The sequence below is a fragment of the Poecilia reticulata genome, chromosome 15, assembly GCF_904066995.2.
Source record: "Poecilia reticulata chromosome 15, P_reticulata-male-v2, whole genome shotgun sequence".
In the NCBI taxonomy this organism is placed as follows: Eukaryota; Metazoa; Chordata; class Actinopteri; order Cyprinodontiformes; family Poeciliidae; genus Poecilia; species Poecilia reticulata.
The window spans coordinates 5,313,300-5,338,137 of record NC_088844.1 but is presented as its reverse complement, the minus strand read 5'-3'; the positions used below and the strand labels follow the sequence as shown (position 1 = coordinate 5,338,137).

At 39.6% G+C, this 24,838-nt stretch overlaps 1 protein-coding gene across 2 annotated transcripts in view; it reads left to right on the top strand.

Annotated features, from left to right (window-relative positions):
- Positions 1-24,838, top strand: part of piezo1 (piezo type mechanosensitive ion channel component 1 (Er blood group)) — an 85,743-nt gene that overhangs the window by 14,494 nt on the left and 46,411 nt on the right. Inside the window, exons 2-9 of one of the 2 annotated variants that reach the window (XM_017309158.2) lie at positions 10,305-10,400; positions 14,582-14,747; positions 14,845-14,986; positions 16,242-16,467; positions 19,052-19,265; positions 21,197-21,368; positions 22,558-22,641; positions 24,253-24,316. In XM_017309158.2, the coding sequence (XP_017164647.2) occupies positions 10,305-10,400; positions 14,582-14,747; positions 14,845-14,986; positions 16,242-16,467; positions 19,052-19,265; positions 21,197-21,368; positions 22,558-22,641; positions 24,253-24,316 (1,164 nt within the window). Of the gene's footprint in view, positions 1-10,304; positions 10,401-14,581; positions 14,748-14,844; positions 14,987-16,241; positions 16,468-19,051; positions 19,266-21,196; positions 21,369-22,554; positions 22,642-24,252; positions 24,317-24,838 lie in introns of both variants that reach the window. The other variant, XM_008429141.3, reaches the window with a different exon arrangement.

Here is a 24,838-nt window from a genome sequence, read left to right as displayed (position 1 = left end):
AACCATTTTCTGCATTTTATTTCTTCTATATCTGCAACCCCACTGGTGGTATTACTTAATAAGAGACACAATGAAGCATGGCAAGAAGATTTTATCCTTTTCAAAGGCATCCAGAATGCTTTTGATTACGAGATTAGCTTTGTTTTTTCTTTATCCGACGATGTGAGTCAGATTTTATTTGTTGATGTGCACGATGGAGCACGTTGATGCCACTGTCTGGTCTCAGATGCCTCCATGCCCTCATCTCTGCTGTAGGAGAGAAAACACAATCACTATATTTGAACAAGTTATAACTTTTACTCAAACACGACTTGTGTATTGTGCAACGTCTGTAAACTCTTGGCTCGTTCAAAGCGATTTCCTGCCTCAGTGAGAAATACTCAGCTTATGTGTGAGCTTAGAGGGGCTTTACAGGAAGAAGGAGATGGGATCACCACAGGGACAAAAAGGCTGCTGATGATGGTGGAAAGAAAGTACACCCTCTATCAGGTTTTTACCTTTTTAAATATGGTCCATTACCGGGGCACCCTTGTAAAAATGTAACGGATCTTCCCTGGTTAAAGAGAATATAAATTAAAACTCTGAATGCACTGAATGGACTGATCAAGGTCTCACTTGACTTAATACAACAGGGATAGTTTGACTCTGTGTTGAGAATTTGGTTGAAAGTGACTTTAAATGTTTACTTTAATTATGCATTAAAACTGGTCTTAAAAAAGGAAGCAAGCTCATAGAGCCTTACAAAACAACTCAGTTTGGATAATAAAATTCACTACTCTGTTCAAAACAGAAAAAAACTATTAGTGGGCAATTTTTGGTCAAAGTGTGAAGTGCTGCGCTAGCTTGTACTAAACACTTAGCATGTAAGAAGCTAATGTTAGCTCAGTCATTAAGCCTGCTAGTCATTTTTTCTGCTTTAAACACATTGCTAACATGTAGCATGGGTCTCTGGTGAATGCTGTGCATATGAAGGATGTAATCTTTGGCTTATGGGGCTTGGTGTGTGCTGGTGTGATTTGGCATGATAATCATGCCATGACAAAGGTAAACTGGTTCTCCGGTCACCTACACTGAGATTTTCCCAGTTTTCATCACGGACAGAGCGAGAGATCCAGCCGTGCCGCTGCTTGTTCTGTAAATCCTTTTTACCTTATAACCCTGTCAGCAGAAGCAGCAGGCCTCACATTCTCTCCATTCTCTCCTCTTTAAATCTGATGTCAAAAGTATAATGTTGCAGGTTCTTGCCAAAATGTTGGGAGGATGGCACAGTTGGAGAATTTAGAGCCTGGCCTGCACGGCGCTCCACGTCAGGTGTTAATTATGTGTGAAGAATACAGTCCTGCTGTCATTTGCTGTCTAATGCTGCAATCGTTTACTGCACGGATTGCATTTGCAGTTCAATTTACATGTTCCTTTTGAGTCAGGTCCTCTGGTTGGAGGATTTCAAAGCTTCTTTTATTGGCATTGGCCTTTCATTTGGTCAGATATTTCTGCATTTATGTCTTCTGTGTCCTAATTCTTCCCTCTCAGTCTCCGCTTGAGGCCAAAGGCTGTGTGATGCAATTTGCATCCTCTGTACTCACTAAGGCTGGACAAGGTGTTGCAAATTTAGCATTATTTCATCATTACTGTCTTTGCTAATTATTTAAGTATGTCACATGTCAAATTAAAATGAGCTCAATAATTTCCATTAGCATGATTTATTATTTTTCTCGTTTCTTTCTCTCCTCTTACCAAAAGCTGGATGATAAAAGTCTTCAGTCTGGTACTCTGGTCTCAACTGGGCCTTTTTTTAAGGAAACACAATAATTTATCTCCCAGTTACAGCAGGGTTAAAAAAAACTGAATTCAGGTGAGAAATTAATTTATTTCTTTTCTTCTCCTCTTCCTGTAAGTCGATGTTGTAAAGCAATGCATTTTAAAACTGTGATGAAAACATTACACAGTTGAAAACTAGAGGTGTGCCGATTGATCGGCCACCGATCATAATCGGCCGATTTTCGTGAAAAAGTGCATGATCGGTGATCGCCGATCACGGTCTCTTGTTGCCGATCACACAAACCGATCACCTGCATCTCATTTCGCAGGATACCTGTGCAGCTGGTCTCCTCTTTCCTTCACACTGCGCAAACGTGCAGCAACAAATCCTAAGCGATGCTGTGTGGAACTTTAGCGCAGAGTGTTTGCGTGAAATTGAAGCATATGGGGTGAAGCACGTCAAAATGCATCAACAGACGAATTCAATATTTCATAAAAACAATGGCATACTTGATGAGTTTGGCTACATCGAGGCTCATTGCAGTAAAAAAGACATATGGAGGATCAGATAGCAGGTAAAGCAGCGCACAGCTACAAACATTCACCCGGATTAGCATGACGGTCAGAAAACTAAACCAATAACCCTCAAAATGATTTAAGTCTTCGAGCTGATAAGATGCTGGTTCTGCTCTTGCTGTTGAACCGCTGCTACATGTAGTGTTTCACAGACGGAGCGCCGCTTCTGCTCCACCTGGTAGTGACTCTCACACCGAACCTCTGCTTAAAGCTGCAGCATCTAACTTAAAACAATACATTTTACATACGTATTTAAACTTTCGCTGTCCTAACATGAGACAGATAACATCTGAAAAAATAATCGATCTCCTCTGCCTCCTCTCTTCTGCATAATTACTCCGCTCAGTCAGAAACAGCCACTCAGAACTAGCAGTAATCAGCTAGCCGCCATGCTATCTGGAAGTTTTCATTCAGTAACTCTGGATTGTTTATTGCAATGGAACCTGTATTTGCCTTTGAATGTTAAGTTTTATACTTGAATTTTTTGGCAATGTTGAGAGGTTTTATTTGGACTTTTTGCATTATTTAGCCTCTTCAGAGCCTTCATATGTTTTCAGTCTGTTGAAGATAGTATTATTGACAGCAGTACAATTTGCACAATGCCTGTTTTGTTTTTTTCTTGGAAAAAGTTAATTAAAAACAAGTTTTTGTCTAAATTAAGGTGAATTCATGGTTCCTTTTTCCACAAACTGTAACCGGTAGTGCCTTTTAGTGCCAATTATTATTTTTTTACAAAAAATAATAATTATGTGATCAGTATCAGTGATTGGCTGTGATCGGCCCTCATGGGTGATCGGAATCGTAATCGGCAGGAAAAAACTTGATTGGCACATCTCTATTGAAAACACAAGTTTACCTTCACCAATTAAAAAGACATGTTTTTTTTCTTCATGTCTGAAGGTAAATCAAATTTCTCTTGTTTTAGATTAATTAGAATGATTGAAATTACTTCAATTTGCTAAACACCTGAAAATGTAACATTTTGTTTCAAGATTTTTCTTTTACTTTTTATGAATGCAGAAGTTTGGTACATCTGGTTGGTATCAGGGATAATTATTTGCTAAACTCCACGACTTGGGTCAAACCTTTTGTTGGCCATTGAGCTGCCACTTCTGGTCTGATTCTTATTCTGCTCTATCTGCCTCCAAGGACATTAAACCTTGAATTTCTAACCCCATCCTGTTCTATGCTTCATATTGCTGTTCTTAATGAGGTTTTCACCGGGATCTATTGAAGATCATGTTTCCTGCTTGGACCTTGGTAGTTGTGTGAATTGCTGAGTAGCTGAGCATTGAATGCTGCCCTTCGTTGGTGAGGTGGAACCAAACATGGAGAGAAAATGGCTGCCTGTTGCAGTGCCTGGTGGTTGAAGTGTTGCCACCACGGTTGTGAGTAGACAACATGCCTGGACACTGGCCTACAGATGTTATCAGATAGAGGATTGTGAAAGCCACATGCTGCAGCCAGTTGAAAGCAGAGCTCTGGAAAAGCAACAAACCAGCACTGCAAGTTTTAAAAACCCTAACACAGAGGAGAAATGTATGGTTTTAGAAAATATGTCTTCTTTTGTTGTGTGATACAAGGTAAATTGTAACTCAGAGGGAAATTATAGCAGCGTCCTTTCTGAAGGTTTATTTGGATGTGCAATTTTAGTTGGTCCACAGTGGCTGACCCTAACCTCAGACACTCAGGGAGAAGAGGCATTCCTCTGTTATTTGTGAGCTGGTTAATTTTTGGGCCTTCTACATGTCTTGGGCCTGCAGTGGAAACTCAAACAAGCAGCCTGCGGCGGAACGGTTTAGTCCTCAGCTGTCCAGCTGAACGGCTCTCTGCTGCAGGTCGTGTTGAAAGCTACTGCTCACTGTCCTGTACCAACATTTTATTCAGGTATCCACGTCTTAGTTAAAACTTCTCTGTCGCTAGGGGACCCAAATTTGGGTCCTCGGCGCTTGCCGCAACAAGATCAATTAAAAACACATGCTGTACATTTATCAATATAAGCATATTGCATATCCAGGTAAAGGGAAAAGGCTCTTCTAAATGATAGAATCAATATTTTCTACCTTAACAACACCCAGATGGAACACTAAGCAGATTGATAAAAAGAAACGCAATTAGACCCCAACGAGGCACACCCGGTAAAAAACGCAACAATAAAAGAGCAAGGAGGCCCGATATACAAAAACTATCTATCAGAGTAAAGCCGAAGTTCTGCGGTTTCCAACAATACCACAGCCACCACGCTACGTGCAAAACTCACTGAACCAGCAGCTAAAGAAGAAAAAATAAATAGCTAATTTCACAAAGCTAAAATCAAAAATCCAGTCCTGTCTTTGCTGTTTCGTGGTCATAATCCATATTAGAGTAAATATTTCCACTTGGTCCGATAATCCATTTTCCCTGAGTACATCTCACATGGTTTTTGTGAGATGTACTCAGACATTTCCGTGTTTTATGTACAGTACACAAACTGTGAGTCAAACTTGGTCAATTTACGTCACATGCCTTTTCCCCACTGTAATAGGTGAATGACTTTAGTTTCCGTATTAATGTCAATGCCCTCAGATTCTATTGGCTCTGACGGTTCGAACGACATGTCAATCTTCAAACTTGACCAATGGGTTCCCGAGAAACTGCCCCGCTTACTTTTGAAAACCTGAATGTAGAACTGGATGATTTTACGCACAGAGCGCAGAGCACATAGTTATTGTAATGTAATTATGAGATATATAAGTTCTTCCTGTGATCATATCATTTTGACAACTTAGTTTTAATTGCTATTTGCATTTTCATTGTTATATAATTCTATTTGAAGTGTTATTGTGAGTTAATCTGTTCCATTTTCAGTCTATTACAATTTGTCTATGTTTTTCTCTTTTTATGAATGAATGCAATGTGGATTTTTCAAAAGAACCCCAAAAATAATTATTAGATGTAATTACTTATTTATGATAAATAATAATTTATTATATGAAAAAGAATAAATGATTGAAACAGAACCTACAGAAATAAAAACTAAGAAAGTTCAAATGGCACAAATTGTGCCAAAATGGCTAATTTGGAAGGTCCGCCTAGATTTTTATCTAGTAGCACCTCTTTAAAACTCATATGATTGACTTTTTTTCATGAAACTTGGCACAGTAAAAGGTCAGATTGTGTACTGTTGTTTACTACTTTTTTTTGGCTTTCACTGCATGCTTTTAAAGGAACATTCATAGATTGAAGTGGTTTTTTTTAGGCGGAAATTGATTTTTCTCTTAATTTCTGCTGTTTATCATATTAATTCACTTTTCTCAGTAACAGGCAGGGTGGTTTTAGAGCTGTAACATGTTCTCTAGGGTCTTGCCTTTGTTTTGATATCAAAACAATTAAAATAAACTTTGTAGTTCTTGAGATACATGCAATTCATTTTGGGCATGTTATTTTCAGCCATATTGCTCAAAAACAGGTCATGTGCCGAAGAGGTTTAATGTGTGGTGCACCTAAAAATGGCACCACAGTATTTTTTTTAAATTTTTTTATCATTTGCAGTTCGGCATGTTCATCTGTCTTTTTTTTATAGTGCTTTCCTGAGGTGGGAACAGGAGCGGAAATGGCGATACGGAACCTTTGTTTGGGGGGCGTTGCTTCCAGGAGTCCAGGAGTTTTAGCCTTTGCTCTGAGTTACAACTGCAATATAAAAACATATATTTTTGTGCATATTTGTTGAAACTGTCATGACATCATGACAGTATGAGACAGATAATCTGAGATAAAATCAAGCCTCCTCTGTTAACTAGAAACAACCAATCGGAGCCAGGAGGCTGGTCTTAGCGCTGTCAATCATGCCCGTGTGTGCACTCCCCTTCATCACCTGCGCTTGCTCTCTGCTCAGCAACGGCCATCAGCAGATCCTGTTGTGAATGCTAATGCTGGTTAGTATGGCCACAGATGATAGCAGATAAATGTTTCTCCTGGAACAGTAAGTTGTTTCTCCACCATTAGCACATTTAGCAGCGATAGATATCGTCACAGATCATCTGTCTCATATCATACCGTCACGTACTGGTGACAGTTTCATCTAATATGTAAAAAAAACATATTCTTTGAAAAAGTTACATACTGCAGGTTTGAGGTTAGCCTGCTCTCTTATGTTCTGTTATTTATCTATCTGTGATTTTCATTACAAAAAGCTACAAAAACAATCATGAAATTCTGGATGGCCTGACGAGTGTGAAAAGATGTTCAATATTATTTATTAAGAAACACTTATTGAATGCTGAAACAAACAGATATTTTTTTGATATTTTAACAGTTTTATGGGTTTTATCAATACATTCTGGCACAACCGGCCCTTTAATAACATTTAGATTTTTGATATGGCTCAAAATGAAACTGAGTTTGACATGCCAGCTCTAAGTGAACAAACAGGATGGTAACGAGGAATAGCCTCATTAAGCAGGAATATATATTTTGATCTAATCCTTGATCATGACTATCATTTTGCATATATTGTGCAAAAATAATAATTTTGTGATAATTTGCTCAGAATATGCTTTTAAGCTTAACACTAGTGACATGCAGTAACATAAACAAGTAAATCCTGGAATAAGAGGTAGTCTGTTTCTTCTGGTTGTTCAAAGAGGTTAAAAGGCAAAAAAAAAAAGTAATTTGATATCAACATTTTACAGAAAACCTCTTATCCACTTGTCCTCCTGTTCTGCTCGTTCCTCTGTTCGTCTCCACTAGTTGCAACTATAAAAGGCTCCCAGCTGAAGTCAGACTTTCCACTGAAGGTTTTGAAGATGTTTCAGCTGATATTTGGGATTCTGAGGAACACAAGTTAAACAACCTGGCAGATTCCACAAGGAGGAAGTGTTTGCGTTCTAGAAATCGGGATCCTATCTGTTCGGTCTTGCTTGTTTAGGCAGGGGGTGTTACAGAAAACACATACAGCTCTCCTGATTCACAATACTGAAGGGAAAACGGAGCACACTTCATGTTTGTTTACAGGAGGCCTAGCACCAAAACCAATCATCCATGTCAAAATGAGGTCAAATGTCATGACTGAAGGTAACATAATTACTTCATTTTGCTGCAAAATCTCACTATGTGACTGTATATAATACCACCCCGTTAGTAACAGCCACATTTTCTGTTATTGCTAACTTTGGCTCCATAAGCATTGCAGATAAATGCCTTTCATTTGCTTCTGGATTCTTCTACATTTCAGGATTCAAAATAACATCATGTAGTAGTCATGCCAAGTCTGCATGTGGCGCTGTGATCTCACTACAGCAGTAGAGCAGAATTGGAGAAGAATGTGTGTAGCTGTGTGTGTGTTTCCTGGAGGGATTTGACAACATTATTACTAAAAATCTTTGCACTGGCTGTTTTGATGTAAATTTGGTGCAAGCCTGAAATTATGGAAAAATGTTGTCCATAACAGGAGTCCCATGTAGACACGAACATTTAACAAAACGAGGCATTTTTCCAGGCACTGACCCAAACAAATTGAATGTGTAGAGATAGAGACCTGATGGGATACAGAGCATGTTGTCAGAACTATAAAGACAGGTGGGGCGTCCTGCTGAATATTTCAGCATTTCATACTGAAATGCCAAAGGTCTAAACATATGACCCACTCAGGAAAGACAACAGACACGAGTCCACGTGCTGCTAACTGATAGGTGCTGTGGCCACTCACCGCTGTTATCATGTGTGTCCAGAGATATCAATGCTAATGTGCTTCATGATTAGCCGGGCAGTAGGGTGGAGCTCCTCCACTCTCACTACTCATGCACTATAACGTCTTCCCCCAAACCATAATTTTAAATAAGGCAAAAACTAAAAAATACAATTAAAGTATATATATTTTTGCATTTCAGTTAAGTCCTAATTCAGTAATCAGCCAGGAAATCTTAAAACAAGACTCAAAACCAAATATTTTGACTAAAATGTGGAACACAGGATCCACACAAAAGTACAGGACCCCAGCTCAATACAAATATAAACTTAACTTCCTAGCTAAGTTCCAACTGAATTTAATATATACTCCATGTTGTTGCCAAATATCTCAAGTCTGTTTTTTTCCCCTGATTATTAATGTTTAAAAACCTGATAGTCCGGTAGACTCTGTATGATTGGGGAGCAAAATTGCAACATTTACTACATTTTCAGCTTATGCGGTTCTCTGTCACACTGCACTGAGTCAACTGATCCAAACAAATTGAAAAACCTCTTTCCTTCCTCGCCTGTGGTGGTGCTGCAGCAAGAACCACTGAAGGAAACAACACAAAAACCTCTGAACAAGAGGGTCAGACTTGGAGCACAACTTCTTTGTTCACAAAATGTAAAAAAAAAAATGAAGCAGTGTCAGATTTTAGCTGTTGTAGGATTTTTTTTTGTGTCATTGGTAAAAGACGACGAGCCACTTCTCCTGCTAGCATTTGCCTCACTCTTTTTTTTTTGGTTGTATTTACCCAGAATGCCCTGCACCACAGTTCATTTCCTGCTTTTGGAGCGGTCTGTGGTCCGCTTGCATTGACATATGCATTGCATTCGAACCGCACCAGAATTTACTTAAATCAACCCAGCAACTAGTTTTTAGTTGGACCATAGTTCACTCTTTTGGTCCCTAAACAAACTGGTCTTTCTATGCAAACAGACTGGAGTTTGATTAAAGTGGACCGTTTTGTATAACTGTTCTTCTCTAGAAAAAAATACTTTGGTAAGCAAATGCTGGATTTTACAGAGAAGTGAAAACAGCATAAAACAGCAGCTTACCCATAGAATTGCACAAAATGAATTTACAATAATGAATTCTCTTAATGGAAACACTCCAATTTAAATAAAATAAAACTCAAATTTTTCAATAAAAAGTTGTGCTAGTTTTTCAATCGTATCAGAATAGATGTATTTTTCAGAACTTCAATGGAAACAAATTGTCACATCACATGATCAACTCCCGGATGTTATTCCTGGTGAAAACCACAAAGAAGATGACAGGAAGTAGTCGGATGATGATGGTTTGTTTTGGTTTTATTCAGACAATGTGCAGCTGGCTCCATCAGACCTCTCACAGCATCACATAGTTCATAAAAAATTGTGAAACATTCCAATGTGTTGAATCCATAACATAAAATTGCAGAGTACAATTTTTTCCAAAATGTTGCATATGTTGCTATTATGAGGGGCTTGTCACTCCAATGCATGAATAAGACGCTGATGACTCCTCTGATGACTGATAGATGAACGCTAACACCATGGCTGAATTATAAATACAATCTCACGAAGCTTGATGTAGCTGTTTGCATCTGCCACTGCAATTATATTTAACGATTTATCGCATTCAAGTTTTATTCATGTGTAATTTAAATTTAATTTCTTATTCAATGGAAATGCTGCAATTTCGAAATTGTATTTTTGGACCTTCAGCAGAGTACAGACAAAAATTTTACGAATCTTCCTGAAGCTTCATGTGATATTTTTTTCTTTTTGTCACATGAGATGGGTTATTTGGTATTAATTGTGACACAGAACAGCATCAAAAACAGCTTTTTATTTATCCTGTTTGAGGACGCTCTGATACAAAACTACGGTGCTAATATCAATATTAATATTGCTGAAAAGCAATTGATATTTACGAGTTTATATTTTCACGATGCTTCACGATGTTTGTTTGGACATCGTGAAGCAATGGGAACAGCTCTGACGTTGCTCTGCTTTAGTGAAACATCCCACCTGGACAGCATCACTGTCACATGTCCAAACATCCAACCAACCTCCTCCACCTCCAGAAACACATTCACAAATGGCAGGAAAACGAAAATTAATGTTGGTTATTTATGTTATCCCAGATCCACTTATTGGACTCATACAGGTCCTGACTGTTCTCTTAAAACCGTTCCTTTTCACCTGTTAAAGGATGACCCAGGAATGATGTTCTAAGACTCAGAAACCTGCTAACTCTGATGTTTTTGTGTTTGCAGCTTGTCTTTTTCGCTTCAACTTGCTGTCACTGGTTTACTTCCTCTATCTACTGCTGCTGCCATGGTTCCTGTGCCCAAACAAATACACAGTGAGAGGTAAGATGGTGTGTGTGTGGGGGGGTTGTGGGGGTGTGCGTGTGCATGTGTGCGTGCGTGTGTGTGTGTGTGTGTGTGTGTGTGTGTGTGTGTGTGTGTGTGTGTGTGTGTGTGTGTGTGTGTGTGTGAGAAGAGGTTCAACATATGTCTGCTTTTCCTGAAATGCCAGCTTTGGTCCGCAGCTTGAAGTTCAGGAGGCAGTTTGCCTGAGCTTAGGTTGGGTTCATTTACAAACATCATGCTAAAAAAGAAACGCTCAAAGCTTCAGTTTACTACATATGCCTTCTTTTTCCTCACTGACTGTAGATACGATGCATCCAGAAAGTATTCACAGCGTTTCACTTTTTCCACATTTTATGTTATGGGCTTATTCAAAATTGTAATTAAATTAAACTCTTACTTCAAAATTCTAGACACAAATACCTCAATATGACAAAGTGGAACATTGTTTTTGAGTGTAAATTTATTAAAAAATATTCACAGCCTTCACAATATTTTATTGGTGAATCTCAACAAAGCTGATAAAGCTGATCATCCCTGGGATGTTTCTACAATTTAAATGGAGTCAACCTGTGATAAATTCAGTTGATTCGATTTGGGGAAGGTCCACACCTGTCTAAATAAGGTCAGAGGTCAAGCATGAAATTAAAGGAATAGTCTGTAGACCTCTGAAGCTGGACTGTGTTTAGGGACAAATCTGGGGAAGGATCCAGAAACATTTCTGCTGTTTCAAGGTCCCAGTGAGCTAGGCGACCTCCATCATTGGTCAATAGAAGACGTCTGGAAGTAGCAGGACTCTTCCTGGAGCCGGCTGGCCGCCTTATCCGATCCATCAGGGAGACTAAGGCCTCTCTGAGGAGAGAAGAGAACCTTCCAGAAGGACAACAATCTCTGCAAGCCAATCAGGCCTGCATTGTAGAACGGCCAAATGTTTAAAAAAAAAAAACATTTAAAAAAAATTTTTGAGGAAAGAGATTAATTTGATACGACCTGGAATACAGCTGCAACGAAACAAAATATGGAAAAAGTGAACCGCTGTGAATACTTTTAAGATGCACTTTACAATATATTTGTAAATCTAAATCAAACATGTCTATGTTTTCACTGTTTGCAAAGATTAGAGTGATATGCAGAACATTTTAACTATGAATGTTGCAGGATATTTTAAGTGTGTTTAAGTGTGTTTTTTGCTGTTTCACATTCTAACCAAGTTCATCATAAAACATATAGACCTACTCCTTTAATTCTCCAAAGCATGAAATGATATAGTAAGGATATTTTCATGGCTTGAGTACAGAGGATTGTCACAGCTTGGTAATGCCACGATGATTCACTGCAAGACAAAGAGTTGGATTCTCCTTTGAGTGAAATTAAATAAAGCTGCAAATGTATTAATATCTTTATACTCCCATTTGACTTGTTTTATTTGGGGGACAATTACATTTAAGAGACAAACCAGCTCGGTATAAACCAATTTTGAAATAGGAGTTATAGACACATTGTTTGTCCAAAGGTCAAACATTATCTTTGAGAGACCTTCAGATCATGATCACTTTGAAAGAGTACAAGAAAGCAAACCAGATCATTAGATTCTGCTGAGAATGAGGGCAATATGTACGGACTAAAGTGAAGGAATAAGGCGTACAGTCAACCAAAAGAATGTTGGACCTAGAACTCTCCTCCAAACTGACTAAGAGACAACGTCTGACTCAGTAATCCCCACAAGATGTGCAATCACCAAATGATGCAACACAAATTAAACCAATGGGAGGAGTCGGCGCAACAAGGTGGGGCAAGAACACATCATCACTGCCTCAATAGTGTTGAGTCTCATCGGTAATCCCTGACAATCTGAACACAAAAACACAACTATGACCTATAGACAATACCTTCTACACATCTACTAGGAGATACGAGTGCAACTGTATGGACAATACCTACTGATACCATCACAGACCACAACCTGGTGCACATCACAGTAACCATGATCCTTGAGATGCTTCACTTCAAAATGAAAACCACTAGAAGTCATGGAGAGCAGTGTCCCTGGATCTAAACTCGCATATATCAGCAACAGAACGGTGCGGTTCAGACACATCCTCCAAGAAAATGCCACCACTTTGACCGTACTGGAGGCAGTTCTAGTTATGTGTAGGCAGAGGAAACAACAGAGCCAGCAGGTACACATCTAAAACACACAGGACAGAAGCCTCTCACAACACCGATTGGCCCACACATCTTCTACTGCAGAGCGTGCCAGGCTCACACCTCTGACTACTTCCCTCCAGAAGTACAATAGCAAAACAGAGCGCAGGAAAATAAACAGGATACTCTCTCCCTCACCATCCACTTTGTTCTCAGAGTCAGTATGTAATGGCATGATAGCCCACCTACATGCCTTTGAAGAGTCTCACAGATGTAAAGGTTTTGCCACACTAGGTTCAGACACTGCACATACATGCAACATACAGGCAACACATTGACCTGCGGTGGACTGGCGACCTGTCCAGGGTGAACCCCGCCTCTCTCAGCAAATGAGTCAATCATACATTCTCACATAAACAGGTTGACCAATCAGCAACCCACACATATCAGCAACAGAAAGGTGCGGTTCAGACACATCCTCCAAGAAAATGCCACCACTTTGACCGTACTGGAGGCAGCTCTAGTTCTGTGTATAGGCAGAGGAAACCACAGCAGGTACACATCTAAAACACACAGGACAGAAGCCTCTCGCGACACCAATCGATTGGACCACACATGCTCTTCTGCAGAGTGTGCCCAGATTCTTGTTGACAAACTGAAACAAACAGACTCTGGGCTGAACCACTTCAATCACCTTACCAACATAAAAGTGGTTAATTCACAGAGGAACGCACAAAAAATACAGACAAGCTAAAATCACATATGGCAATCACCAGTCCTGGACATCCCATTAGTACATGACAATCGCGAAGAAGTTGTACAGAAGTTAGGAAGGCAGGCCTTGGGGAGTCACCTCTAGAAAGTATAAGTAATCAATATTTAATAATGTTACATACGTGTTGTGCCAACCCTCATGTATAATAGTTTGGCCAAAGAAACAATAAAAGACACTGATATTAAGGATGTTTTCACACCTGATAGTCCAGTATACTCAGTTCCATTGGAGACCAAAATTGCAACAATTGCCACATTTTCTGCTGGTGCGGTTCTCTTTTACACTAAACTGTGTCAAATGATCCAAACTAGCTGGAAAACCTGTTCCCCTCTCCACCTGTGTTGGTGAAGAACTAAGAACCACTAAAGAAAACCTCTGTAAAACCCAGTAGTACTAGACTCACTCGTTTGTTTTGGCTGTAGTTACCCAGAATGCCGTGTGCTGTAGTCCGCTTCCTGCTTTTGGAGCGGTCTCTGGTCTGCTTGTATTCACATACGCATTTGAACTGCACCAGAGTTCACTTCAAATGAACCGAGACTAAGGTTTGTAGGTGGGCCAGAGTTCGCTTTTATAATCTGCATCAGAGTTCAATTAAGTATTCACACCTCCCCAAACGAAACAGATTTTCCATACAAATGAACTAGAGTTTGACTAAAGCGGACTAAACAGGGCTGGTGTGAATGCACCTTAAGACAAGTTGATTACAACTCATGAAGAATTGCTGATCACTTTGGCCAACGTAGAAGACATAACAGCAAATAGTCTACCAACTGCTAATGAAATAACAACAGATATCCAGGGTGGAGGTGAAGGAGCAGAATGAGTCATTTACTTCTGACTCACTGAGAAAGTGACTGAAACACTGAAATCCTCCTAATGGGTAGCAGGACTGAAGGATGTACAGAGATACTAATCATGGTGGCTGTATAGAGCTACACTACTTGGTAGGATATTATATTTCAAGTGTTGAGCTTTTGAACTGCGTATCGGGAATATTCTGTAGTTAGATGATCTGTCCTTGATGTCCACAGTCGATGTACTTAGTGACGGCGATGCTAAAGGTCATGGAGATTGGTGGAGACAGTAAATAAGAATAAAGAAATTATTGAGAAAATGTAGGTTTATAATGAGCGACGTCACCGTTATAGGATTTGCTGATGCACTGCAGTCATGCAGCACTTAGACATGCTCTATTGCATCTTTTAATACTTGCTTGCAGATTAAACTCTGTTTGATTTTTTTTCTGTTTCCTGTCTTTCAGGTCACACTGGTCGCTTTATTAAAACGGTATTTTGCACCAGTCTGCTATTTGTTCTGGCTCATATCTGTTTCCAGACAGTTCTATACACGTACGCTCCTCTCAACACTGCAATAGGATATAACTGTTCACAATGGGAGACCATAACCAGACACATCGGACTGTCCAGGTGTGTGTGTGTGTGTTAGACACCATAAACAATTAGAGTAAAGTATTAAAGGTACTGCTGATGCTTTGTGCTTACTTTATATGCATGTGTGTTACAGGCTTCCCTTGGAGGATCCCTGGAATGTGATCCGTCTCTTGTGTCCGGATGTAGGAGTGTGTGTGGTGTCACTTGTTACTATTGTCCTCTGCAGCAGATTGGTCAGGAACAGAGAAATGGTGGCTGCAGCCAATATAACATCAGTAAGTCTCTGTATGGTGTGTGACGCCTATTTGAGGATATTAGAATGCAATATAAAAGAAGGTAAATTATGTTAATTAGACCGCTGTTCAGTTTTTAAAAAACCTTCATAAAATTCACAAGACTCGACCCATTTACTCTGATTATTAAAACCTTTGTGAGGCTTTGGGAAGACCAGTGTGAAACTCATTATTTATTTTGAATTAAGGATGCACTGTTTCACTTTCGATACCGATCCAGATATCTGAGGTTTAGTATCGGCCGATGCTGATCCGATACAGAAAAACATAGCTGAATTGACTTAAAACATTTATTTTCTTAAACATAGACATAAATGTCCTGACTTATAAATTTATTTGATAACTCTGCACCAATACAGCACACGTAAATAAATAAATAAATAAATAAATAAATAAATAAATAAATAAAGCATGACGTCGCTCGGTGCACAAAGCATAGAACTAGACTGAACAGATCTGCCCGTATGAATCAGACTTTTTTTTAAATAGCTGGACAGATACAGGTATTGATATCAGTTCGGTGCAACTCTAGTTTAAATTGTGGTCATATTAAAAGTGCAAACATCCAGGATTCAAATTTAAAGAACCCTTCAGAACATTAAAGGAATACATTTAGTGAAGGTGGGTTCAGCCTTCCAACTCACACAAGCATCAGTCTGACATTTGGTTACAAAAAGGACACAACATTTCTACAATCCTCCTCAGCGGGCCCTTAAGTTCTGCATAAGGACCAGCTGATATTTGATTCAGTCTTGAAGCAGAAACGTTGCCTTGCTTCAGACCCTGAGAGTTTTCAGGATTTCTTTACACAGATTGGTTTCTGAACACTGAAGAGGCTGGAAGGCCTGGTTGTTCTGTTGGAGCTGGGTCCGCTGCTGTCCTGCAGAGAGTGGACTCCTAATGCTGCAAACACATTGATTTAGGAACCATGTGTCAAACATGAGGAGGGTTACTCACTTTACCCCTCAGCAGCCACAACCTTTAAATTAACTGCTGTATCTTCACTTTCTTATGCAACTGAACTCCTGTTAAAGTGTAACAACACCAACAACTAGTTGGATGTTTTATTGACTATAGTAAAATCCGAATTTAGTCAATATAAAACATAGCACCCTACAGTAGAGCAGAACTTGATCATATTTTATGGCTCTGAATCTCGTCTCTACTCTGATTGGTTGAATTTTTGTCTCACCTCAGAGGTAACTAGCTTTTTGAAACCTTTCCTCCCACTAAATAGCTTGAAGAGGAATCTGCAGACACAACAACAGAGAATGGGGAGGAGGAGGAAGAGTCATCAGTTGACGAAGAGGTGGAGGAAGAGGAAAGGTCGTCGAACGGTGACCCTGACGAGGTTTCCACAGCAACCAGAGCCAAGCAGCTGGCAGAAGGTCTCAAAGTCAAAGTGCTGAAAATCCTGCGGGACCTGGGAAGAGTCATGGTCGTCGTCCTGCTGGGTTTGGCGGGTAAGGTCTGCTTCATGTTACGTTTCCATCGTGTGTCACCACTGAACAGCTGAGTTGACTCATTACGCTGTGTAGCTTACCTGGACAGGCTGTTCTCTGACAGTGAAAGCATTACAGCGAGTAATTTAAAAGGATGTCCATATATTGCCCTTTGACCTCTGGAGACGGGCACAAGCTCCCTACATTGGATTCAACAGCTTGAGAGAATAAGATAAATTAAATCCAGTCATTGTTCACATGTTCAGTGAGTGAATGTCTCACAGTACAAGGCATCTTAATGTTTTGTCATTGACACTTCTTGAAGCTTGCAAATAACAATAAAAATATTCAGTTTGAATTTGAAAAAATCCAAAAAAGACAAATATCAAATTTCATGTTGGTTTATAAAAGCTGGAATGTTTTATTATTTTGCATTTAGATCTAATTCATACACTATGTTGCCAAAAGTATTTGCTCATCCATCCAAATGATCAGTGAAGCACCTCGGCATGCAGACTGTTTCTACAAACATTTGTGAAAGAATGGCTTGCTCTCTGGAGCTCAGTGAATTCCAGCGTGTTACGGTGATAGGATGCCACCTGTGTAACAAATCCAGTCGTGAAATTTCCTCGCTCCTAAATATTCCACAGTCAACTGTCAGCTGTATTATAAGGAAATGGAAGTGTTTGGGAACGACAGCAACTCAGCTACAAAGTGTTAGGTCACGTAAACTGACGGAGCGAGGTCAGCAGATGCTGAAGCGCATAGTGTGAAGAGGTCGCCAATTTTCTGCAGGGTCAGTCACTACAGACCTCCAAACTTCATGTGGCCTTCAGATGAGCTCAAGAACAGTGTACAGAGAGCTTCATGGAATGGGTTTCCATGGTGACCAGCTAAATGCAAGTCATACAACACCAAGTGTAATAAAAGCTTTGGATGCAGTGGTGTACAGCACGCTACCACTGGACTCTAGAACAGTGTCGGCCCGTTCTCTGGAATGATGAATCGCGGTTCTCCATCTGAATATCTGATGGATGAGTCTGGGTTTGGTGGTTGCCAGGACAACAGTACTTGTCTGACTGCATTGTGCCAAGTGTGCCAACATGACTGTCCACAAAGCAAGGTCCATAAAGACACGGGTGCCAGAGTCTGATGTGGATGAACTTGACTGACCTGCACAGAGTCCTGACCTCAACCATCAGGTTGAACACCTTTGGGATGAATTAGAGGAGAGACTGAGAGCCAGGCCTCCTCGTCCAACATCAGTATGTGACCTCACAAATAGTCTTCTGGAAGAATGGTCAAAAATCCCCATAAACACTCCTCGACCTTGTGGACAGCCTTCACAGAAGAGTTGAAGCTGTTCAACAAAAAGTGGACCAACATCATATTGAGCCCTATGCAGTCGGAATATGATGTCACTTAAGCTCATATGTGAGTCAAGGTAGGAGAGCGAATACTTTTGGCAATATAATGTATGTCTTAAGATTTCCTTTCGTGTTTGGAGGGTTGTCACAGAGAAGAATTTGCTCTGCCAAACAGACATATACATGCTATTGACATAATGGTTGTAATGCTACAAAGCAGAGCAACAAGTACTTTCCAAAAATACTGTGTTTAAAAGTTTTCTACTCTAAATGACTCTTTTAACTAATACTTGCTACTAATAAAAAGTGAGTGGCTGCTAATTTACTGGTATGAGCCCCAGCTCACTGGAAAACTCAAAGTTAGCATTAAAAACACAGAAGGATCTAACCAAAACTATTTCCTAGCCATTTTTACAAAAGGCCAGGAGCTTCAATCCTTCTAGATCCAGGTTCAGCAACCAATGAAAAGGGATTCTAGAAACAAGTTAGCATGGAAACACAGACTCAGAGAGAGAGAGAGAGAGAGAGAGAGAGAGAGAGAGAGAGAGAGAACTGCAGAGGCATGTTGGCTAAATGAAACTTTAACTCCGCTGACAGCTCAGCCGTGGTTATAAACAGCAGGTGTGTGTAATTGCTGGAGCTTAGATGGAGCATGAGACCAGGGCAGCAATCCAATAATGCATAGTGATGTGCATTAGCAGCACATCCTATAGGCTCAGTGGCCTCTATGTCAGGGTGAGTCTGCAGGTATCTTCCTTTAGAAGATCTAAAGGAATCATTTAGATCTTAGATCTAAATGATTCCTTTAGATCTTCTTTTAGAAGATCTAAAGGATTTTCTAACGGAAGATCCTCCTTTAGACCCCTGCAGATTGTTAGCAGATGGTTGGCTAACTTTTAGCAGACTGTTAGGAGACTGTTGACAGACTACTAGCTGACTTTTAGAAGACTCCTAGCAGACTGTAGGCTAACTGTTGGCTAACTGAAAAACCTGGTCCTTCGGAAAAAAGAAAACAGATGATCCAATAAAAAAAAAAGTTAATTTGTTTCAAATAATCAAATGAAGTTTATCCAAGTACATATATTAAATTTATTAAGTGGTCATGTTAAACAAAACTAGGTTCAACTAACCTAATTCAGTTACTTGACACATTTTCTAAAGTGTGAGTTTCATTCTCTGTGTTTGTGTCATTGTCTTTCTGTAGATGTTTAACATGTCTCCTGTTCTTCCCACCCCAGGCATCACACTGCCCTCTGTCTTCTCAGCACTTTACTTCCTCCTGTTCATTGGTGTGTGCACATGGTGGGCGTGCCATCTACCCATCAGCCACCTGGGGTTTAATGCACTGTGTGTGATGGTGGGCTTCTTCGCTGCCGGCCACCTGGTCTGCCTGTACTTGTACCAGAGTCTCCTGGGCCAGGGCCTCTTCCCTCCACACAGCCAGTGGGCCAGGTGAGCCTGCAGCGCAACATGCTGTTTATTATTGTTTCCTTTAAAATTTAGAAAGATCGTAGCAGAAAAAGCCGTACTTTGAAGCAAACAAGAAAAAATTTATGATTCACCTGGGCTCCCAGAGGTTGGTTTTCTGGTTCTACAAACTGGTTGGAGAAAATACTGCAGAATCCCTTAATTAGACTTTACCGTCAACTAGACACAATGTATCACTCATCTAAGTTATTGGAAGCATTATGCTGATGAATGATTCACACTGGCACCAAGGTTATTGCAGTTAACTAAAAGTAATTAAGAAAAACAAAAACTGAAGTTGAAAAAATTGTTTTTGTTAACTGAAATAAATAAAAATGATAATTAATGAGAAAAAACTCTTAACTGGAACTGTCATGCATTTATAAAACTAAGTAAGACATACTGACATTAGAGATATAATATCCTTTGATTTCATGTTTATATGTGTATTTTTATTTCGAACTGATGTGAAGTAAATTTTTTTCCTCTTACAATCTGTTTATGTCAGCTGTCGGCAAATAAAGGCAGTTCATAAACCACCTGGTGGTAGTTAGTCCGCAAAATAGCAACTCCAAGAGCTGAAAGAAAATACAAAACATTTGGTGGTTCATCCATCCATCTATCCATTTTCTTACACCCTCAACAGTGTCGAAAGCTGCGCTGAGGTCCAACAGAACCAGCACTGTGGTTCTCCCACAGTCTGTATTTATATGGATGTCATTGAACACTTTTACAAGGGCCGTCTCCGTGCTGTGGTGAGCACGAAAACCAGACTGGAAGGAGTCAAAGCAGTTTGTAATTGTTAGGAAGTTATTTAATTGTTTAAAAACAGCTTTTTCAATAATTTTGCTGATGAATGGGAGGTTGGAGTTTGGCCTGTAATTCTGCAGTAGGGATTTGTCCAGATTGTTCTTTTTTATAAGTGGTTTGATAACTGCTGTTTTCAAAGCCTGGGGGAAAACACCTGAAGAGAGCGATGAGTTTACTATTTGGATCAGATCATTAGCAACAACAGGCAGGACTTTCTTAAAGAAATGTGTGGGTAGGACATCCAGACAGCAGGAACTGGAACTTAATTTCTTCTAGGGTTTTATAATTTAGTAGTTGAAATTGGGTCATTTTTCCTGCATTTGTTTTGTTTGGGCACAGCATTGGTACTGTCTTTGGAGTGGATGTGCAGATTAATCCTCTGATCTTTTGAATTTTCTCTAAAAAGAAACTTGAAAACTTGTTGCAGGCGGCAATAGATTGAAGTTCAGGTGGCAACATCATCGGAGGATTTGTGAGCCTGTCAACAGTGGCAAATAAAGCTCGAGCATTGTTAATGTTTTTGTTTATGACATCTGCAAAGAAAGCCTCTCTTGCATGTTTTAGTGTTGTGTGATAGTTACGTAGTCTTTCCTTGTAGATGTCATAATAAACGTGCAGTTAACCTTTACGCCATTTCCATTCGGCCCTACGGCAGAGTTGTTTTGCAGATTGAACTACTTGTGCATTTCTCCATGGAGATTTCTTCCTACCAGTCACAACCTTTACTTTAGTGGGGGCAATGTAATCAATGATATCTGAAAGTTTGCACTGAAAATCATCCACCAACTTATCTACGTCACTATAACTTAAGAGTGAGGAAGAAGAGTAGATTTGATTAAAGGTTTCTGCTGTGTTTTCTCGAGCATTAGACAAACAAGAAGTCACAATGAAATAAAACTAAACTATAATGAAAAGCTCAAAATGATTAGAACCCTGGCATGGCAGACACTTTCTAAGGTTTCATTTAACTTTTAATGTTTTTCATTTTATTCCTCATTAGCACCTCACTCTCACATCCACTAATTCCAGCGTTCTTGATGTTTCATATTTGTTTGTGATCACAGTGTTAATTGTCTGGATCTTTCTCTGTCTGTGTTTCTGTCTAGACTGTTTGGTCTGAAGGACATCATCATACCCGGAAACTGCTCCACGCCTGATGACCTCATCCTCAATCCCAGCCATGATTGGCCGGTTTACGTCAACCCAGGAATCCTGCTGGTCCTCTACGTTACCGTGGCGGCAGTTATCAAATCAGGACTGCATGCTGGGTCTAACCAGGTACAAACCTCACCATTATGGATCCCACACCAGAACCTTCTAAGTGTTCATGTTAAACATTCACGTGATGGTACTGAAATGATGATGTCATCATTTCAGTACCGTGAAAACATGGTGCTGGATGGAAAAAGTTTTGTAAAGACTCCAGAGCGTCCAAAGTGTTCAAAAGGTGACTTCGGCGCCATTTGTTAAACTTGGCTAATAAGATAAGATTGATCCCCAAAGGGTGGAAATTTTAACTAGTGTTTTCAAAGAAATAGCTACTTTGATCCTGTTGAAAACAGACTTTTGCTTTCTCTTGTTTTACATCCTAAAAGAACTTGTGAACTGAGTGGATCTCACTCTGTTAATAAGATAAATGTGTAGAACCTTTTTTGGCTCTACAATGATTTCCATTTCCATTTTCTACAGAAAATCAGACTACTTTATTTAATCAATTGTATGCTAAGTTTGCTGTTTGGAGGGTGAAAGAAAAAAAAATCAACATTTTATTTAAAAAAAATATTGTTTTATACACATGAAAATACTATTTTAACTCAGCCTAATTTATACTGTACTATTTCAAAATAGTAGATAAATAGTATTTTTTAAAAATACTATTAAAAAAATATATTTCTTAAATATTATGTATATTAAATAACTAGTATTTTTCTAAAAAAAATATCTGTAGTTTTGCCCCTTGTGACACAAAGTTTGGACACCACTGGGGTGGTCAGAGTGGGTCAGCGTTAGCGGTGACTGGTCCCTCAGCAATCCAACCAGCCCAGAGTCGGTCAGAAAACAAGAAAATCAAGAAAAACTTCCTTTCTTAACATTTCATATTAAATCTAAAGCACAGATACAGCGGGTCAGGCTTGAAACACACACCTTCCTATCTGAGATCATTATAATGGCACCAACTTGCCTCACCATTCAATGCAAATTATTTAAAACTCTCCAGAATGTTGCTCAGGCAAGTATTTGTTCTCCCACAAGCACGTTGGCGAGAAGGTGGTGCAGATGTCAAGTGTTCAGTCTGGACGACAGAAAAGAAATGACCTTTGACCTCAATGTTAAAGATTCTAACCAATTAGATGCAGATTCCTGAATAAAACAATCTCACAGGAGTGGTTTGGATGTCCCCAGAGAAGCAGCAGTGTTTTCTGCTGGTTTGATGTTTCTTCTTTAACGTCGTGTTTCTTCCCAGCAGGAGAAAAGAAAAGCTTCAGCGGAAGAACTGGTCGAGTTAAAGTCCTGGAATCAACCAAAAGATGACTGCGAAGACGAGACACAGGTAGGGGTAGCTGCGTCTCTGTCATCTACACTGATACGCAAAAGTATTCACACCCGACTTACCACACACACCCCTCAGATGTTCTAGTCGCCTTCTGCAAACACTGACAAACAGAGTTCAGCAGAAGCAGCCAGACGGAGAGCTGCCGTCTGGATGCTTGTGGTTCACCTGCAAACCACAGGTGGGTGTGGAGGCGGTTTGATTGTAAGGAGCAGACATGTTTGGATGGCACCATGGAGGGGAGCGACGGGTTTTACCGCCCACAGCAACGAGGGTCATCAGAGCCATTGAATATGGAAACATCATTGATTTAAGAAAAAAATCAAAGTATTTTTATCTATTCTGCAGTTTAAAACTGGCTGCTTGTTCTTCAGAGCCAAGAAAAGCTGTTCTTTAAGAGTTTACAGTGAATAACCATTCATCCTGTTCTGTCCTGATACCATAATTACAGACTGTAAAAGGTGTGTCAGACAGCTCTGATCGTTCGTCTTGCCTCTGCGTAACTCTGGGGAATTTACCGAACCGCTGGAGCTGTAAGGGGTCTTGTACCTCTGCATCATGGATGATACCCCCAGGGTGAAAATACTTTCACCTGGTCTGACCTTTGACCAAGATTCAAAGTTGGGCTGGGAATTTATCAAATTGTTCGTCATTTATTGTGATGAATTTCCTCTAATCCCAAGAATTTTTATGTATTTGTTGTGATGATAAATTTTTAAAATTAGAGGAAAAAAATAAGTTTTTTCATTGTGAATATAAAAAAAAAATCAATAAATTTGAAAATATAATTAAATTGAGTATTTTAGTGATACAAATCACATACCTTTATGTGATTGGTGTCCAAAACAAGCTCATAGCAATTTTTTTCAAGATCAGTATTTGTGTTTATGGAAATGTGATTACCATGTGATTCAGACACCTAAAGTTGCCTAAATAAAAAGAAGTGATAAATTCTTATTGTCACTTTTATTATTATCACAGTAGTACAATAAAATATTGTGATAAAACTTTAATCCCATATCGCCCATCCCTATTTCAGAGCAGAGATTAGAGATCCACGTTCTTAGCTGATTTTAGCTGTTTCAAATGACTGAAATGTTCATATAATAACTTTGCAAACCATCACTTAAAAAAAATCTATTTCTTTAACTGCCCCTGTCCTTACCCTGACAACTAGTTATTTTCATTTTGTATGGAAGCTCAGATGGGACAAGAGAAGTTCAGTAAAATGAGCTAAATCCTCCCCTTCGTGATGAGCGGTGTTCTCGATGGTACCAAGCCACTCCTCTAAATCTGAGTCTCCTTTTCAGCACCTGCTGTTTAGGACTGCTGGTCAGCTGGCTGAAACAAGGAGTCTACACTTGAACTGAACTCTGATTGCTTGGAAATGGGTTTTAGCCAAAAAAATAAATTCTGCCTTCTGGTGCCAATACTGAACATGTCTCCTCCTAGGAAAGGGAATCATTACCATACCTGGTCTGTTTGTCTGCTGAGTATCCACTAACTGGTTCCTAACGGCTTTGCTCAGTATTTGTATGGATTTTTTTTAGATATATTGCTGAAGAAACATGTCAGGATTGAAAAGAGTTTGTGTTTGGCTGTTTGTTTCAGATCACCCTGGGGTCCAGCGAAGCAGAAGGTCCAGAGGAAACTACAACTGGAGAACATCAGTCAGGTTCTTATGGCTCACATCTTTCACTCAAACTTCTTTTATTTCTAAAGAAGCTGCTGTAATTAACTTTTATATATAAAAAAGTGTTTTTCAAAGTATATTTATTAAAACTGTCACTATTTGTGACAGTGTGGTATGAGACTGAATCTGTGGGAAAAAAAAGAGCTTCTCTGCCTTCTCTCAGTGCCAACTAGAAACAACCAATCAGAGCCAGGAGGTGGGTCTTAGTGCTGTCTTTGCTACGCTGCTGCTAGCATAGGCCTTCATGAATGCTAGAGCTAGTTAGCATGGCTTCCAATAACAGCAGATAAACGGTTTTCCTGTAAGTTCTCCACCATTAGCACATTTAGCCACGAGGACATGAGGTTGATTGACAGCACTAAGACCCGCCTTCTGGCTATGATTGGTTGTTTTTGGTTGGGGGCGGTGCATTTCTTCAGACAGCAATAGCAGCTCAAGGAGGAGGTGGAAGAGATGGAACTTTTCACAGATTATCTATCTCATATTATACTGTCATGACATGGT